Genomic DNA, 18,489 nt, shown 5'->3' with positions numbered 1-18,489 from the left:
ATTTTTTAAGCCTCAAATTTGTGCTTGCAGGGAAAATACTCGAAACAAACGCTAGAGGATATAGGGACGTTCTTTAGGTACATGGAGACTGAAAACAATGTCAAGGTCAGTTAATTAAATGAAAGCTTTGTCTCTAAAATTAACTTACCTACACAATATGAAAGATCATGCTGTAGTTTGATATTAGGTATCAGCAGCAGCATCTATTCCTTTTTGCAGGTGTGGTATAACAATAAGGGCTGGCATGCCATGGTATCTTTTATGAACGTGGCCAACAATGCAATTCTCCGTGCAAACCTGCCCAGAGACGCTAACCTTGCTGAATATGGAATCACTGCCATCAACCATCCTCTGAACCTCACCAAAGAACAGCTCTCTGAGATCACTGTGTGAGTCAACCTCAGCCAAGTAGTTATCACCCCATCTTATTTCAAGGGCTTTTTAAGAGAGCCAAAAAAGATATTTGTTGCACAAAGATCTCATAAAAAAAAATAAAAATAAATCCATCTCTCTCTTATTTTCCCAGTCTGACCACATCAGTGGATGCAGTGGTGGCCATTTGTGTCATCTTTGCCATGTCCTTTGTCCCAGCCAGCTTTGTCCTCTATCTCATCCAGGAGAGGGTCACTCAGGCCAAACACCTGCAGTTTGTCAGTGGTGTCAGTCCACTGGTGTACTGGATGGCCAACTTTCTGTGGGACATGGTACTGCAGCAGCATTACATTAAGACTGTGACAGTGGCTGAGATTTCAGTACAATCAAGAAGATCCGTCAGTAGCTTTTTGTAAACACTGGTATTTCTGTAACTCTCTTCAGGTTAATTATTCCATCAGTGCAGCAATGGTGGTGGAAATTTTCATCTTTTTCGACAGAAAGTGCTACACCTCACCAACCAACCTCCAACCATTAATTGCTCTGCTTATGCTTTACGGGTAAGCTTTCATCTTTTTAGTTTACTGTTTTACATGTGGGATTTTAGTTACTAACGGTGTAATAATTATGAATGTGCAGGACTAGATGAATAATTGTCACTGATCAAACTAGTCGGTGTCAGACGTACTAGTCATTTAATCCAGTTCTTAACATTCTAATTTATTCCCGGTGCCAGTAAACTGTCTTAGCTGTTATTCAGCCATCTGCCACCAGGTGGAGCTGCAGCCCAAACAATATTGTGGAAAAATGTTAATCTAGGCATGAGATTTTTGTTATTTTTTGAGATTTTCTGAAGGCAAAAGAATAAGATTGTGGAGACAAGTGGTTAAATGAGCTTTCTCTCCCTTAGAGATAGGGTGAGGAGTTCAGTCATTCGGGAGGGGCTCACCGTAGAGCTGTTACTCCTTCATATTGAATGGAGGCAGGTGAGGTGGTTGCCTACTGGGTGAGGAGGACACAAGGTAGATCCAGAACACGCTGGAGTTCCCAGGCCACATCCCTCGGCTAGCCTGGAAAACCCTTGGTGTTTCCCCAAATGAGGTGAAAGATGTGGCTACGTTTCACTGCTTAGGCTGCCGCCCCGGACAAGGACGGATGATTTATTGTTTCTTGTTATTTCAGATTTGCACTTTTATTGTGGTTATTTTGTTGGTTGTCATTAATTGCAGAACAATGTGCTTCTTTAATAATGCACGGCACAACGCTGTGCGCAACACTTTTTTATCTGCGATTTATTTGTTTTTCTAATGTTAATTTGTGATATTTTAATAATATGTAAGCATCTGTCGTAAAGTGTTTTCATATCATATTTAATATCAGTTTATTCTTCTACTTCTGCGACCGTTTGGACTGTAACAGGCAGTGTTCATAATGAATGACGCGAGACACACAGTGAAACAGCACGATCGAAGAATGTGACACTGCCCATCAAACAGTCCTCAAATTTAGCTCGATAGTTAGTTAGTTTCTTAGTTTTAGATTAGTCATTCTAACTTTTTCTTCTCTTTTAATCGACTGAGAAATTAGTCGTCACCTGCAGTCACTAGTAATAATGTGGTATTGTCACAGCCACATTGTTTGAAAATAGTAAAAATGACATCTAAAGCAGCCAGTCTCTGATGTCTCCAGTTTTCCATAGACATTTGTGTCCTGCAGTAACCTGATGTAATTACGCTAAATGTCACACCATAAACTCCAGCCTGTCCTCTAAGAGCTACATTGGATTTGCATTCTTGTGAAATACAGACAAAACAAGAAGAAAGTAGATCTGAATCAAAAGGAAACTTCAAGCATACTTCTTGAATTAATTTCACAGCTGACTGGTTTTCTAATATTGCATATATCTATCACATATTTATTCTAATATTATTTTATTATTGATTGGTTTTGAGTTTGGTCTACATGGGTAGAGTTTTTATAATCTTCCTCTGGTAAATATTTCCTATCATCTGGCCTAAATGTGAGCTACTGCATCACTGAATTCTTATTAAACTCATGTATATCAGGTTTTCACTACATTGCCCGGCTGGGTCATTAAATACCATGTCAAGTAAAAATATTGCAGCATTTTTGTTTATTTGGCAAAGATTTGGAGAGCACATACTGTCAAAAAAACATAAAATGTGATCTATTGCAGCGTTTTCCTTTCATCAGCATCAAGCACTGGGCTTTCCCTTTAATTGATCCTTTTTCTAATCTCCTTCCTTCTCTCTCAGCTGGTCTGTGACACCCATGATGTACCCCATGTCATACGTGTTCAGTGTTCCCAGCACAGCCTACGTCTCTTTGTCATGTATCAACCTCTTCATTGGCATCAACAGCAGTGCCATTACCTTCATCCTGGACCTGTTTGAGAGCAACACGGTAAGCCCAGTAGGTTTGTTTCTACCACTTCAACCAATTTTAATGTCAAACTTAATATTACACGTTGGGTTTCTATCTAGGCTCTGTATGGGTTCAACCAGCTGTTGAAGAGGGTGATGCTGATGTTCCCCCATTACTGCCTGGGCCGAGGTCTCATAGACATGGCTATGAACCAAGCTATAAGTGATGTCTATGCCCGCTTTGGTAATTATGAACCACACAGACTCATACCCCTCAAATACATTTAGCTATAAAATATCCTACAATGTCTTTTTAATAAAGAGGTCATCAGAAATCTCATACCATACATTTGCCACCATGACCCGAAGCAGCTGCAGTGTTGCTGCAAAGACTGCTTAGGCAACAAGATCCCCTGGAGCAGAATCAGCATTATTGCTATGCAAATGTGAACTAAAGATGCAACATGAAATATTAATGATGTGTATCTAACGGTTCATGCATTCCAGTGTTTTCCACATTACAAAGGCTGGAGAAACTTACATGAAAAGCACCAACTGGGAAAGTAGGATTTATAGGAATTTTGTTTCTACATTTTCTCAGGTGAGGACTACAGTCCAGATCCCTATAACTGGGATTTTATTGGGAAGAACCTGTTCTGCATGGGTGTTGAGGGATTTGTCTATTTCATCATTAATATTCTCTTCCAGTATTGCTTCTTCCTGAATAACTGGCAAGTAAATGTGTTACCAAACTTGTTAGATGCACATGAATAAATGCTATTTGAAATTTACACATGTGATGAAAGTCATTGTCCAGATAACACACCAAATCAAACCATGACTGAGTAGCAATTTTTTTTCCCGCTGGCAGGATACCCGATTGCCCAAAGCCTCACATTTTGGATGAAGACGTGGATGTTGGAGAGGAAAGACAGCGAATTTATCAGAGTGGAAAATCAAATGACATTTTACGTGTGAGAGACTTGTCCAAGGTCAGTGTTAGTCTTTATTAGGACACACTGTGGACAACAAAAAAAAAGAAAACTGATTTTGGAGAAAGATTTGAGTTTGAGCTTTATTTTTGTTCTGATGTTCTCTTACCAGACTTACACAGGAACAATTATCCCTGCAGTAGACCGAATCTGTGTCGGAGTATCACCTGGAGAGGTTTGTAGAGGTTTGGTTAAACTGATATATGGTACGGTATGTTACCTCTAAGGCTGTCTTTTTCTGCTTCCAAATATCCACAGTGCTTCGGTCTCCTGGGGGTAAATGGAGCTGGGAAAACCACAACCTTTAAGATGTTGACTGGAGACATTAATGTCACCTCAGGAGAAGCCTCGGTTGCAGGTCACAGGTTTGTACATCGCAGTTGTTCCGTGCTGAATTTGAGCATTGATGTCGAATACATTCAGTTGCTGATAATCGCCGTTGTTTTAAGTTTCTGTGATGCTGGGTGAAAAAGAAGGTTTGATACACTTCACCTATCTGCATAAATCTCTCACAGCATTTTGACCAATATCCTGGATGTCCATCAGAACATGGGTTACTGCCCTCAGTTTGATGCCATAGATGAGCTGCTGACAGGCAGAGAACACCTACACCTCTATGCCCGCCTTCGTGGAGTGCCAGAGTCTGAGATCAGCAGGGTGAGATGCAGAACTAGGTCTGACAGTTGATGGATGAAGTTTTATTGTGACATTATTTTGAAATGGGGAACTTTATCTTCTTCTAACTTAGGTTGCAGAGTGGGCCATCCAGAAGCTGGGTCTCTCAGAATATGCAGGTCACAGTGCAGGGACCTACAGCGGAGGTAACAGGAGGAAACTCTCCACAGCCATTGCAATGATTGGCTGTCCTGCTCTGGTGCTGCTGGTGAGTCCAACAATAACAGGATTAGTGGGTTATGAGTGGATATTACAGTTATAAGAATATTAAGCAGATAATGGACAAAATTCAGATGTGCCAAAGCTAATTTGTTTATTGTTCCTGCACTTTAGGATGAGCCTACTACTGGTATGGACCCTCTCTCCAGACGTTTTCTGTGGAACTCCATCATGAGTGTTATTCAGGACAAAAGAGCCGTGGTCCTCACGTCACACAGGTGAAGCTTATATTTTAACATAAACAAATACATATGGATAACTGATATATAAAGCAACAAAATCTGAATGCTTGACCCCTACGTTCCACAGCTGTGTTATGCCGTGGGGGTTTTATGCTGACACGTTTCGTTGCTTTAGAGCAGAGATGTCAAACTTTACACTGTAGGCCACACTTTGATCTTAAATGGTCTGGTCCAGAGAAGCTCCACTTTTTGTCAGTGTAAAGAAGTTCTGCCATTTAATTATTTATTTATACTTAATTTCTTTGGTGTATGAAAGGCCAGAGAGCAGGTCTTCATCAGTAGCGAAAGCTGCAAAAAGGCCTAAACATATACGCCCTCCTTCGCATTTTCCAAAGCTGTCCAGCGGGCCAGATTGAAGTCTTTACTGTGCCAATTCTGGTCCCCAAGCCTTATGTTTAACACCCATGCCTTAGAGGCATTTTCTGGTACAGTATCCCCAATAATAGGGCAACATGGGTTTAATACTCTGGGCTGTTTTCCCAGAGAAAATGCAGAAAGGAAGACGGAAAAGTAAATCATATGCCATAAGTCAGAGATAACCTTACTGCATTATATTCCTTTGGATTTTGAATTCACACCCGGTGAATGAATTTTGTTTTTTACTCCATAAACCAATGCACAAAATCTCACTAGGAAGCAGGAAATAATACGTTTGTCACTTAAAAATTCCTGCAGGAAAACCATCCACCCTACTGCTTTAAAGTCCCCACTCCCAGTGTCCAGATAATACATATGCCCTTTACAACTTACGCTGAGGCAATACTAGCAGTATATGGTGTCCAAATAACTTACAAAGACACTTTTTCTTGTTCTGATCGTCTGATTTCTCCCCTGTCTCTCTGTATTATGTGTGCACACATGTGAGTGAGCACGGCATCTAATTGTTATGATTTTCTTTCCAGTATGGAGGAATGTGAGGCACTGTGTACGCGCTTGGCCATTATGGTTAATGGATCCTTTAAGTGTTTGGGAACTATTCAGCATCTCAAATACAAGTTGGTCATTTTACTTTATTATTTATTCATATAACAAAATACCTGATCTTCATTTTCCTCCTTTCCTATCCACCAATGTTTCAGTAACTATTTCACTAAAAGTGCCTGTCTTTTTACACACTTTAGGTTTGGCGATGGCTACGTGGTCACCATGAAGATCAGGGCGTCTAAGCCCGGTTGTGCCCCAGACTTGAACCCTGCTGAAGCATTCATGGAAAGTACCTTCCCTGGCTGCATCCAGAGAGAGAAGCACTACAACACGCTACAGTACAAGATCTCCTCATCCTCCCTGGCTAGGATCTTTCAGATGGTCCTGGCTAATAAGGAGAAACTCAAAATAGAGGACTACTCAGTGTCACAAACCACTCTCGACCAGGTAAATAGGTGCAGAAATGCACAACACAATGAATTATAAAATGGAAAAAAGGTCTATTTCATTATGTTGCAAGACTTTGCACGTCGGTCATATTTTAACCTCCTTTTGCATTTTGTGCCTTGGCTCCTAATTTTATGGCGTATGTCAACCTGCTGCTTTAATCAAATCTTTGTTTTTGTTTCTTTGTCCCTGCAGGTGTTTGTGAATTTTGCCAAGCAGCAGTCAAGAGAGGATGAAAGTATTGTATTGCATCCAAAAGCTGCTGGAGCCCAGCGATATATTGATACCACACCCATCAAGTCTTTGGGGAGGTGAACTTAATTTAATGAGCTCAGCTGGAAGAGAGCTGATCATTTTTATGTCATTGGCAGCCAGTGTTCAAAGTCCTATTGATGTGTGTACTTTGAGGGGACTGAAAGCTAGTCGGCATAATCGGGGCCACCTTTTGATTTGAGACAGTCTGCAGAAAAATCCCTCCCAACCCAACAGACACCAGTGACAGGCGCATCATTTTTTGGATGCCAACAGAGGATGAACTTTTGGTTTCCAACTTTTGCAGAAAAGAAGTCCTTTGTTTTTTAAATCCACGTTTGATGGAGTCTTTTGAATGTTGCAGTCGATCTGTTGCATCTTCTAACCTCACAGCGCAGCCTGTGAAGAAGTCGATCCCTTAAAATGATTTAACTCGTGGCAAAAGTGCATGCTGCTCGATTTTGCTTCTCCGGTAAACAATGTTAGCGGGCTTTGACTTTTTGGAAAATGTGGAGCATTTCTGTGCCTGCCTGCTATTTGTTCCACGTTCTGCTCACCTTTTAGGCCTTTAACTGATGAAATATGAAAAAAACAACCTGTAAAGAAAGGGTGTGTAAAGAAAGCATAGATTGTTTATATATATTTTTTTGCTTCAGATGCCAAGAAAGATTCACTTTTACTGCCTTCTTTAGATATGTGGAGTAAGGGCTCAGAGAAGCAAAGGCTTAGCACCTTATTGATGCAGTATTACTCGAAGCATCATGAGATTTATTGGTGATCTGTGCAATACAGCTCATAATCATTACAAAATCCTTCTTGCGCTGTTAAATACATTTCATTAATATGATCTCTTTATGCCATTCATTTTTAATTTTTGCGCTTTGTCCTCATGATTTGTTTGCAGCACCTAGTGTCATTAGAAGATGATGACGTGTTTCTGTGAGGCAGAGTATAATAAATAATGAAGTGTGTTTTCTTTAAGATGTGGACCTTTATTCAGACCTTGCATTCACTTTTATAACCAAAAAAAGAACAGTTTTAACCTGAGATTAGGCAATATAGGCTTGAGAACTGCAGCACTTATCACTGACTACCTGATAAAGTCTCTGTACATTAACGTCAGTACAGTTTGCACTTCTCTGGAGAAAACTATCTGAGATAAGCATTAGAAGGGCTTAACTTTAGCGTGATTAAACACCTGCTTTATCAGCGTTCCTCCTGAGAGCTTAAAAGTGATGTTGCACTCTTAAATGGATGCTGTGACATTTCAAATTTCTTCGTTTGCTTCCGCAGGCACTTTATGATGAGGATGAGTATGCTCAATTTCTTTCACTTACATGTAACTAGAAAACTTTCATCTCGTAATAAAAAGCAAACTAACAAACCAATATGCAGTCAGCACTCCTCACTGGTTTCTCAAACACTCCTTAATATTCTGAAAGAATCAAACATAGAAAATCCAAATGTTAAAGCATAGCTAATATGACAGGAAGAACTCTGAGTTTTATCACAATGCTAAATCAACCTCTGAGAAAGAAATCCAATCTTCTGTTGATATTAAACACTGCTATTATTGCTGACTTTAAAAGGTTTCCGGCATGTTTTTTAAAGCCTTAAACACGTAAACAGCCACATTATTGCTCTGTTTCCTCCTAGTTCGGCTCATTCATTTGTAGACAAAATTGCATAGTAGCAGCAGCAGCAGACTTCTTTGTTTCTTTGTATGAGGTTCATGCTTTAACCATTATCAAAGAATCAGAGGTATAATAGCCACTCGGAGACTGGGATAGTCCTTGAATTCCCTGATGTAGGCTCTGTGCTTTCCTTTGGCCCAGATGGTCATCTGAATAAACCCCAGTAATGTGTAAAATGCCACTGAAAGACAAAATATACAACATGTGGGGATAACCAAGAGGACTATGCAGGCTTTCTCATCAACCATGCAGTTCCAGAGGGGATTATATTTATGGACATGCTCACTTGGTGACAGCAAAAGGTGAAAGGAAGCTCATACCTGGCAGACACTGGGTCATGATAGAAAAGCTCACCCAAGCTCCAACCTACAGTGTATGTCCAGTGTGCAAGCAGAAAGTGAGATTATGCTCAAGCATGAATGAAAATTTAATGCTAGATAAACCGTTCTGAATGCTGCGTGTTACCTCGTATGTGTAGTTTGGGCAGGATACAAAGAAGAAAAGCCAGGTGAAGGGGTTCTTATTTGGCATAGGAAATCTTCTACCCTTGGGTCCTGCAAAGATAATTCGTCCAGTGAACGGATTACATATGTATAATTTCATTTTACAGTATTTGAATTGATGGATGACCCTGCTTCATCCATGAATGTTAACAAAGCTCAGCGACTCACCATCTCCCCTGAGCTTATTCAGAGTCAAGTGAATGGAGAAGTTGCCCATTTCACACATCTAGAGCAGAAATAAACAAATCAGGAGTCTGTATATGTGATATGCCATGTGTAATTATTACTATACGTACCACAAATAGAATTAGTGCATAGTTGACTTGCAGTTCTCCGTATGCTGTGGAGAAAGACAGTTTGGCTTTGATATGATGAAAATACAGGAGAAAAACATGTTGTATGTGGCATACTGACTTACATGGAGGTGTATAGAGAGGGTGGTTGATATAGTAAGCCAACCATGCTGAAAAACCCCAGTAATAGGCACAATTCTGAAAGACGAAATGAGCACATACATAAATACTTAATGTGAAAATGATCAGTGAAGTTCCAGTCCTCACAAAGATACTGTGTAGAGACTGCAAGTTATATTCTGCATTGCCAAACGAAGCTTTGTTTAGCTTTATTATGACATTCATGAATTATAGTGCATTCAAGGACCTTGTGTGGATGGGCATTGGAAACTGGCAGTGGTACGTGCTACATGCTTGTAGCTATAAATAAACATTAAAACATGAAAAAACAAAAACTGGTGCAGGACAGTAAAAATGAGGCCACACACTGTGAAAGAGAGGAGCTTATTATCAGAGGCTCTCCTCTTTAACTTTAGACGTACCTCACCTTGACTATAGTCCTGAGAGGCATGGTCCCATGTGAGAAGCGATGCACAAAGATTGTCTCTATCAGCCTCTTCGTGTAGTGGAAGGTATGACAGACGCAGGCCAGTCTGAGAGAGAGAGCCGAGGGATAAGACTGGCTTCTGGCAACAGGTCATTCTCTTGCACAGTACATGCATACGTATATATAATAGTTAGAATAGCATGTTTTCATCATAGAACAATTTAAATTTAGCCGTGGTCTGTCGTAGTTTGTGCTGTAGTTGATATTTCATTTTCAACGTACGTGACAACAGGGTGGGGGCCGGAACTAAGTGCATATCTGTTTGAGTAAATGTAGGGAATTCGAAAATAGAAGAGGAGGTAGCTCAGAAGGGGCCCGATATACTCTGCAAGAAACACCTGAAAACAGAAGAAAAGAGGACTTTCTTTTTTAATGTGTCACAGATTAAAAAAAACAACAGCCAATATGCCTGTTGAATTAATCGTACCATAGTCCAGCCTAATTGTGGACCAAGATCTTTGAAATACATGGTGGCAGTGGTCCCCACTGGTAGATTCTGTAAGATTTCATCATCTCTGAGTGATTTTCCCTCTGTATAAGAACAAAAACAACCTTTAGGCAAACAAATCCATCTGGAAAAATACCAACAAACATTTTTACTATCCAACAGAGATCATCGCCTCTAGAATGTGGGCTTGAGAAATGGACAAAACAGCAGAAATCTTCACAGTGACACAGGCAGCGCTGTGCAGAGTTTCAGGTTTTCAGCACACGTTCTCTCTACCTGCAAGCTCCAGGGGGCACGGCCACAGATAATTTGCTGTACTAATTGGGCAGCATTTTTAGAATATCCTGAGGGGCAACTGACCCAAATAGATTTGAACCAAAGTTCTCTTGTCTAATTCTTAGCAGCCAGGTAGATCCCAGATATTCAAGACTAAAGCCTTCCAACATCATACATCAGGTTAGGCTGTATTTGCCTTTACAGCTTTAATTTGGGCTGAAATGGATGGAGCAGTGATGCATATTAAATGGTCTTTAAAACAATAAAGGAGAAATGGACAAAAGATTTCATAGTGGAAGCAGCACGCTGAAATGTATTAATGGTTCACTGCTCACTGAAGTACAGGATCAGTGTAAAGATAAATATGCCAGAACTTATTGGATAAACTTTTATCAATAGCAAATGATCCTATATTCAACCAAGGATATTTTTAGGGTTAGGAGGTGGCATATCATCAGTTGTCCGCATTAGTCTGTTTGATTAATCAAATTTTTTGCTTGACAAACACTAGACAGCGTGCACCTGCAGAGGTTTAGTTTGTCTTTATTTCATTTACATCAGGTTAGATTCAATGGTGAATCTGAATTAGCCATGAGTGTGGCTGAAAGAGCACAGCATAGAGCGCAGCATAAAGTGCTGTGTGAAAAAACTGAATGTGGCTTGTAGTGTAAAGCACTTTGAGTGGTCAGCAACACTACAAAAGTGCTTTGGGGACTGAAGATGTGTGATCCTCTTTATGCATTCTGGATGCATTCTGGATGCATCCAACTGTAGGTTATCACAAACCTTTTACCTCTGACCTCTTTCTGATGGACTTTAGCTCTCCATCAAGTCAGGAGCACACCTGAAAATACTGAACTGACAGCACCAAAGATACATTTAGAAGTCAGGTGTAGGCTTACTTTCAGAACTGTAACTAGGAACTGTGTTCCTCACACGTACTTTTCTTTCTATACTAACATAAACCTGGAGGTGATGTTTTTGGTAGTGATTATGTGGGTGTGATTCTGTCTGCAAACATGATAGCTCAAAAAGGTTTAAATTAATGTGTGTGGGGTAGCATAACATAAGCAGCGTGGAAAGTGATAGGAAGACAGCATCTGCAGACTGTTCAAGCTTCTTTTAAGTGTTCTTAATTTTCCCCCTCCCACATACCTGTTTTACACATAGGACCTGCACAAAGGAACACACAAGTATAACCAAACTACATAAACAAATGAAAGATTCAAATCAACTAATGATGAAGTGACATTTAGCTTTGAGAACATTTGCACTGCTGTAATGAGTATAACCAATGCTACCACAAACAGACCCGGGATAGTATGCAGAGGTGAGGTTACATGTGCTGTGTTTACATTAAAGCATTATGATTAGATAACAGAACACAAAATAACAATATATGCAAGTAACAAATGGTAAATGAATTCAGTCCTAGCCACTTTGTCACAATGTGATAAAACTTTTTACTGGTGTAGAGCGGGGTCGTATTAACAATCCACTAAAATGTATCTTATATCCAATGAGGTCACCTGAAGTCTTCATGGTCAACTTAATGACTAATTAGTCAGGAAAGTGACAAAAAACCATAGAACTTATGCCTTTTCCTTAAAAAATTCTTTTGCCTTTGTTTGTACTGAAAACATTTAGAACATCATATCAATGTGGGGGATTCTAAATATCACATTATAATTATCACATTATAATTTGGATCTAAATATTATTCACATTTGACCTCTGACCTCACTTTTACGTTTCAAGTCTGCCTTTCTGTCAAGTTGACCTCCAAATGTGTTACATTTTTAATGAAAGTATAATATTATACAGTAAGCTTGAGTTATTCATGTCCAGTTATTTACAAATCAATACTTGTAAATAAAGTAAATATCTGCTATGCTGCCCTTATCTGATTTTTATTGCACTACAAACTTCTTAAAATATATATTTATTAAAAAAAATCAAAGAAACCAAAGTATTATAGACAAAATTATTCCCTTAAAAGTAAGTAGCGCCCACAGAGTGAGCTTCCTTGGCAGATGTTTGTGCTCTCACAGTGCTTCTTGTTTAAAGCTTTGACTTTATTGTGGCATCCAATTTTGCATGTGTATCTAAAAGTTTATGGCCTGGAAAGTACAACACGATCTCAGACCAAACATTTCTACGTTCCAGTTTTTGTTGATTTATTGCAAAACCCAAATTCACAGCTTGATTCAAATGTACTGAGCTAGACATACAGCATTTAAGTCCCACCCCAGTTTTGTAAGTGTAGCATTGCAAAACAGCAGTACCTGAGGTGATGGATACAGACCAATACAGACGTATCTATGAATAAATGAGTTTTAATTGAAATCAAGAGTATTTGTAGAGATGTTGGCCTTTACTGAAGAAAAAAGATCTCATACTTATCTATATGGGTACTTGTGGGTAATGATGTCCAAATATTTTAGACAGTTTGAAACTTGAACTGAGTAACCAGTCTTGACACTTTGGGGCCACATTGCCTTCTGTAGTGTTTAATGCTATAAAACACACACACACACACACACACACACACACACACACACACACACACACACACACACACACACACACACACACACACACACACACACACACTCTAAATGCTAGATTTACAACACAGCCACTTACTTGGATCAAGCTTCAGGGCCTGTCTTGCTGGATACCAGTGAGGATCTGTGCCGATCAAACGAGCACGTATGCACACACAAACACAGTCGCAGTGTTGGACATAGCTGGTACCGCACACACAGTTTTTTGGCCTCAGGCCCAAAAATAATTGATCACAATGGAATAACGTTGAGCTCTGCTACTCTGATAGATGCCGATGGCCTTGGGCTCAGCAGACATTTGGTAACGTTTCTGACCAGACACATGCTGATGACAGAAGCACTGTGGGCTTCAGAGAAGTAAATAAAAAATTGTTTTTTAGAAGGACAGCTCTCTGGTGAAGAGATTTAATAGGAGGAACTGTAAGATTTTTCATTCAGAGATAGTGTAATAATGTTTTTTTTATCCAATAACCACAAGTTGAAGGATTTGTTTACAGTAAACATGCAGTGAAAGATAATAAAGAACTAGGAGCACTGATCTTCTGTGTTTTATTGAATTTTAGTATAACTCAAGTCTTGTTCTATTTATTGACAGGGTTCTAGGTAACAGCAAGACTAACAAAATTACAGCCACATGTGCTTCTAACAAATCTAAACAGGCTCATTTGTGCGCTACATTACTATTATAGGCACTCACATGATTTGTGAAAAAGGCTCTTTATGTCTCCTACTGTCGAGTGGGGCTCCACCTTAATGGAACAGAAAGTTTACAGTCATTATAAACTCAACTTTATGTCAGACTCTAGCACTAAATACAAAGCACTGTGTCAGTGAGATTGAAAAGTCATTTTCATGTCCTTATTTATTCATAATTATAAACTTAAGACGTATCCTGGGGGCCTTTGAATTGTGTTAAAATGTCAGCATACCTTGTCTAGAAAACAAAGCTGCTCCCTTGTCTTGGCATCAAGAACTTCCACCTGAAGAAAGAAAATGAGGCACCTTTATAATGTATATAACCCACAGAGTAAAAGCCAGATTTAAGATTTCTTTTCAGCTTTGTTGATCACAGTAGCACAAGATTAAACTCTATTGCTACTTTTAGTTATGTATTGCTTTCTTGCAGCTGTAAGGTAGACATTGTTGCACATGTAATCATCACTGTAAAAACACAATTTGAATAAAATATAAACGCCTCAAATAAAATGTGGTCACGTCTGCTCCTAAAATACCTACTGCAAAGTGTGTCCATTTGTCCTTAGTGATATGCTTTCTTGCACACATTTGTTTTCATCTTAATTAGACCATGTCAGCGGTGATGTATAGCATATGCAAGGAGGGTGGGTGGGTGGGCCCACAATTTGCTCTGAAAGCACTCCATACTGTGCTGCTCAGCAGAGCTGTCCTAGCTAAATAGGTTTCTTTACTGGACAGTGTAATAACCCACTAATGGGTATCTGAAGATTTGCTGAGTGCACAGTCACAACAGAGGGAATGAGGATGAGGAAAAGCTCAACATAAAAGCCATCAGCCTCTTTGGATATAGTGAATGAAGTTTTATAGGACATTTAATTCATACAGAGGTTTAAGTAAAAAGTTTAGCTGCAAACTTCAGTGTTCCATATATAAAATGATTATTTCACCCTTTCACTCTTTGCGATGTGTGAGGATGCTTGCGGGATCTGGAATCAAATCATGCTCATGTCTCAGCAAAGCGCATCGTGGGAGATGGGATTGTTTTGCTTTCCATCTGCCAGCTTTCCCAGCTGCGGTCTGGTGGCACACGCTGATGTATTAGCATGCTGGTAAAGAGCTTCACGGTGTCGTTGGGCTGCACACTGTGCACTCAGATGTGCCATGCCTTTGTAAAACCGATCATTAGGATTTCCTGTCCTCCTGTGCGGGCGGCAGTGCTGACAGCACAGGTTGTACAGAACATGCACATGCTTGCAGAGGCCTTGGGGATGCAGGGGAAATTTAAGTAAATGTTTAAATAAACACTTATTTTATGTTTGCTGGGTAAAATCTGAGAAACTGAGCTTGCCAGCTTTTTAATTTTTAAAAAAAATATATATTGTTTTTGGACTAATATAACTAACTGATAAAACTGGAGAAAACTCTCATCCATAATCTTCTTCGTCTTCTAGCTGTTCCCTTTAGGGGTCCCCACACCTGCTCATCTCCACCCTCCTCCATCTGCTCTGTTACATCCAGCCCTCTGCATGTCTTCCTTCATCCCTGAATCTGTGGTCTTCCTCTTTTCCTCCTGCCTCGCAGCTCCATATTCAACACCCTTTGTCCAGTATATCCACTATCCCTCCTCTGCATGTCCTTCTCTAACTTTGTTTCCAAACCGCTCAGCCTGAGCTGTCGTGCTAATATTTTCCTTTCTAATCACAAATCTAATAATCTCTGGCACTTCCAACTTGGCCTCCTTTCTTTTTGTCAGTGCTCCCATCTCCAAACAATATATCATAACAGGTTTCACCAGCATCTTTATACCTTCCCTTTCACTCTTGCTGCCATCCTTCTGCTACAAATCACTCCTCATACTTGTCACCACCCGCTCCACCTCACCTGCACGGTCTCCTTCACCTCTCATGTGCACTGTCTGTTGTTTTGGATGGCTGGTATTTAAACTCATTAACCTTTCACTACCTCTACTCTTCATAGCTTCACTGTTCAGTTTAGTTCAATTCAGTTTTATTTATATAGCACCAGTTTACAACAAATCCCCTCAAGGCTACTGTTGTTGTGAGCTGTCTTCCTCCCATTCAAAAACATGTATTCTGTCTTGCTTCTACTGACTTTAATTCCTCTTCTCTTCAGTGTATACCTCCACCTCTTCAGACTCGTTTCCACCTGCCCCATAATCTCACTACAGATCAAAATGTGACCGGCAGACATCACAGTCCACAGACTCCTGCCTGACCTCATCTGTCAGCCTGTCCGTCACCAGTGCAAACAAGAAGGGGCTCAGAGCCAGTTTCACTTTGAACCCATCTGTCACTCCTAGCGCACACCTCACCACTATCTCGCTGTCTTCATAAATGTCCTGCATGACCCTCACATACTTTTAATTTTTTTAAGTTTTATAAGATATACAGACTAGACAGTTCTCTTTCAGTCAAGGACAGTAATTCACCTCTTAGTTTGTCTTAAATTTTTCACGTGTGTCTGACCTTGTACACTACACACAAATAGACACAAATTGCAGTCCACTACTTAAATGGTTGTTTCATGAAGTTGAAGATGACGTTTCCTGAGTGAAGGATGAAGTACGTCTGAAAAGCCTCCAAGGCATCAAGGTAAAGATACTCTCTTAAATATTGTAGTGCCAATCTCAAGGCAGCCTGAAGTTAAAGGAAAGTTAAACATTACGGCAAATGTGCCTCCATCCTGCAAAACCTCCTTTTTTCTTATATATCAGAAGTAGAGGATCAGTACCATTTTTAAAACTGTCCAGTCAGTGTGAAGGTGGATTTTCTGGCTGTCTTACTGTAAAGACTGGAAGATTACTATTTCCATATTTTCCACTGTGACTCAGTTTTTTCAATAACAGCTTCTGAGAGCATGGCACACTTCCCAGAGCATGTTGTAATTAGCTCGAGTTCATAGGCCTGCTGCACTTACAGCAAATTACTTGTCTGCTTCTTCATTAAAGCTTGTCAGGCCCTTAAGCCAAAACTGAAGGCTACAGAAAAATCATAAAAACACCACCAGCTTTGAGCTTATCTGGAAAATAAACTTGGACTTTATAAACTTTCCGATCCCTTTAGAACAACATGTAATATTTTCAGCCTTGTTAAGTTTTCCCCAAATTTGGCTGCACCTCTTATCACTCTGTAGAGTCCTTTGGTCAAGTGGCTTTCTGTAACTCACTCTATCAGGAAGTGGCAGTTGCCCGTGTCATTTATTCAAGTAGCAGTAAAACTGTGCATTGGCTTACCTCAAAGAAGGTGGTCCGGCTCATGGCGGTGGCTTATTTTTGATATGTCCTCTGTGCACACGGTGAAAGAATGGCCTTAACTATTAGTATGAGCAAACAAAACACATGCACAGATCCCTCTCACACATGCAGAAATTGCTCCTCTCCTTTCAAAGACAAACCCTGTACTGACCCTTATTCTTCCGAGTCTTCACCACGCTCTCCCTCTCTGTCTCTCTCACCCTTCCTCTCTTTATCTGTGATAGTGCTGGGAACACAGAATCACTAGAGGCACTAGAGATCCTGCTCGTGGTCTTACTCTTGATTTTCTTTTCTCCAACTTCCTCCTCCCCCCACCTCCCTCTGTCTCTCACTCTGTTTTTTCCCTGTTTGTTAAAGTATCTTTGGAGAACACTCTTGGCTCATAAGTCTGTGTTGGCTCATGTAGCCACTGGAAACTGAGATGCTCAAGGAGCGGAGTATGCACAAGAACAGCAGTGTTTCAAAAATACACAAGATGGCACGAAACTTGAAATTCTCCTGTGGATAAAATGGTCTGCTGCAGTGGCTAAGAGTGCAGAAATAGAAGAGCAAGAAATAACTACAACTCCCTTGTGAAAAGAAATACTGATGAAAAATGTCAGTTCATTTGAGATATTTGAGACTTCATTAATCTAAATGTAAGTCTTAAAATGCAATATTGAGCTGTGCCACAAGAAGAGGACAAAAGTAGATTATTATGGAGTCACACTGTAATCACTTTTAATTGAGTGCATGTAGTTCACACATTCTGGTGAAAAACTGTCTTCAGCGTGAAGTCATCCTCACAGTTGAATCCTGTCAGAGTGAAACCTTTAACACTTTGAAAGTGTTTTGTTGTTTCCAAAAGTATCTTTGAATTCTAAGGTCTCTCCACCTGAATATTTTGTGAGGTTTTACTTTATGGTTTCTTATAAAGCGTTACATTCTTTCTGGTAACACCTGCAATGAAAAGAATCCAAATTGAATATGACTAAAAGAAGTTTGTCGCAATAGCAACAACAAATTTTTACAAGGATAAAAGATGTTTTCACAGAATATTTTCCTGCTGATTGTCCACACACTCCTGAGGCGGCTCTATATGCTGTATGCACAACACATATGCTACGTTTACACAACTGAGGTCCATAATAAATGAATGGACTGGTGCTTCCATAGTGTTTTTCTATACTAACTTTTTTCTACACTTAAGCACTTTGTCTATCATTCACACGGACAATAACAGTCTGATGGATGCATTGGGACAACTCGGAGTACAGTATCTTGCCCAAAGATGCAGACTGTCTTTGGGTTCACTTACCCCTCCTGCACAGCCTTGGTGAGACATTTTGAGTTTGCATTGCCTGCTTAGTAAGTTATTTTTTTCTAACCTGCTTTTTTTTAGTAGTTTTTCCACATGCACTTACTCAGCATTTTCTCCAGTTGTCCCCTTCAAAGGTAGATTCAGACACAAAAAACAAGTTGAGAACATCTCCTCACTTCTGTTGTTGTGATACTTGAGGGGGATTTGGTTTGTGGGATTGAAAGGCTATTGGGTGCTAAACCAGACTCTAAAGGCCTCAGTCAAAATGATTATTCACTGTACAGTATAAGACTTGGTATCTGTATTTGTATTTGTACAGCCTCT

At 39.9% G+C, this 18,489-nt stretch overlaps 2 protein-coding genes across 7 annotated transcripts in view; one reads left to right on the top strand and one right to left on the bottom strand.

The window, feature by feature from the left end:
• abca4a (ATP-binding cassette, sub-family A (ABC1), member 4a) overlaps nucleotides 1-7,319 on the top strand; it is a 31,390-nt gene extending 24,071 nt beyond the window's left edge. For 3 of the 6 annotated variants that reach the window (XM_040036249.1, XM_040036247.1, XM_040036248.1), the window contains 16 exons: nucleotides 31-105; nucleotides 220-389; nucleotides 527-704; nucleotides 817-932; nucleotides 2,649-2,796; nucleotides 2,877-3,000; nucleotides 3,358-3,487; nucleotides 3,628-3,748; nucleotides 3,861-3,923; nucleotides 4,007-4,113; nucleotides 4,264-4,405; nucleotides 4,497-4,631; nucleotides 4,757-4,860; nucleotides 5,787-5,879; nucleotides 6,006-6,255; nucleotides 6,451-7,319. In XM_040036249.1, the coding sequence (XP_039892183.1) occupies nucleotides 31-105; nucleotides 220-389; nucleotides 527-704; nucleotides 817-932; nucleotides 2,649-2,796; nucleotides 2,877-3,000; nucleotides 3,358-3,487; nucleotides 3,628-3,748; nucleotides 3,861-3,923; nucleotides 4,007-4,113; nucleotides 4,264-4,405; nucleotides 4,497-4,631; nucleotides 4,757-4,860; nucleotides 5,787-5,879; nucleotides 6,006-6,255; nucleotides 6,451-6,570 (2,076 nt within the window). In that variant the 3' untranslated portion in view covers nucleotides 6,571-7,319. Of the gene's footprint in view, nucleotides 1-30; nucleotides 106-219; nucleotides 390-526; nucleotides 705-816; nucleotides 933-2,648; nucleotides 2,797-2,876; nucleotides 3,001-3,263; nucleotides 3,492-3,627; nucleotides 3,749-3,860; nucleotides 3,924-4,006; nucleotides 4,114-4,263; nucleotides 4,406-4,496; nucleotides 4,632-4,756; nucleotides 4,861-5,786; nucleotides 5,880-6,005; nucleotides 6,256-6,450 lie in introns of those variants that run through there. The other 3 variants (XR_005696443.1, XR_005696444.1, XM_040036252.1) reach the window with 3 other exon arrangements.
• LOC120736258 (very-long-chain enoyl-CoA reductase) lies at nucleotides 7,248-17,244 on the bottom strand. Its single transcript, XM_040036255.1, has 13 exons — nucleotides 16,845-17,244; nucleotides 13,825-13,875; nucleotides 13,593-13,644; nucleotides 12,975-13,019; nucleotides 10,032-10,135; nucleotides 9,827-9,942; nucleotides 9,545-9,650; nucleotides 9,123-9,195; nucleotides 9,001-9,044; nucleotides 8,873-8,930; nucleotides 8,667-8,755; nucleotides 8,522-8,567; nucleotides 7,248-8,382 (listed from the first exon to the last, which is right to left on the bottom strand). The coding sequence occupies exons 1-13, from the start codon at nucleotides 16,866-16,868 to the stop codon at nucleotides 8,255-8,257; spliced, it is 936 nt and encodes a 311-aa protein (XP_039892189.1). The 5' UTR covers nucleotides 16,869-17,244; the 3' UTR covers nucleotides 7,248-8,254.
• Nucleotides 17,245-18,489: the final 1,245 nt, after the last annotated feature.

The sequence above is a fragment of the Simochromis diagramma genome, unplaced genomic scaffold (genome assembly GCF_900408965.1).
Source record: "Simochromis diagramma unplaced genomic scaffold, fSimDia1.1 OVJJ01000271.1, whole genome shotgun sequence".
Taxonomy (NCBI): domain Eukaryota; kingdom Metazoa; phylum Chordata; class Actinopteri; order Cichliformes; family Cichlidae; genus Simochromis; species Simochromis diagramma.
This window is presented reverse-complemented; position numbering and strand designations above follow the sequence as displayed.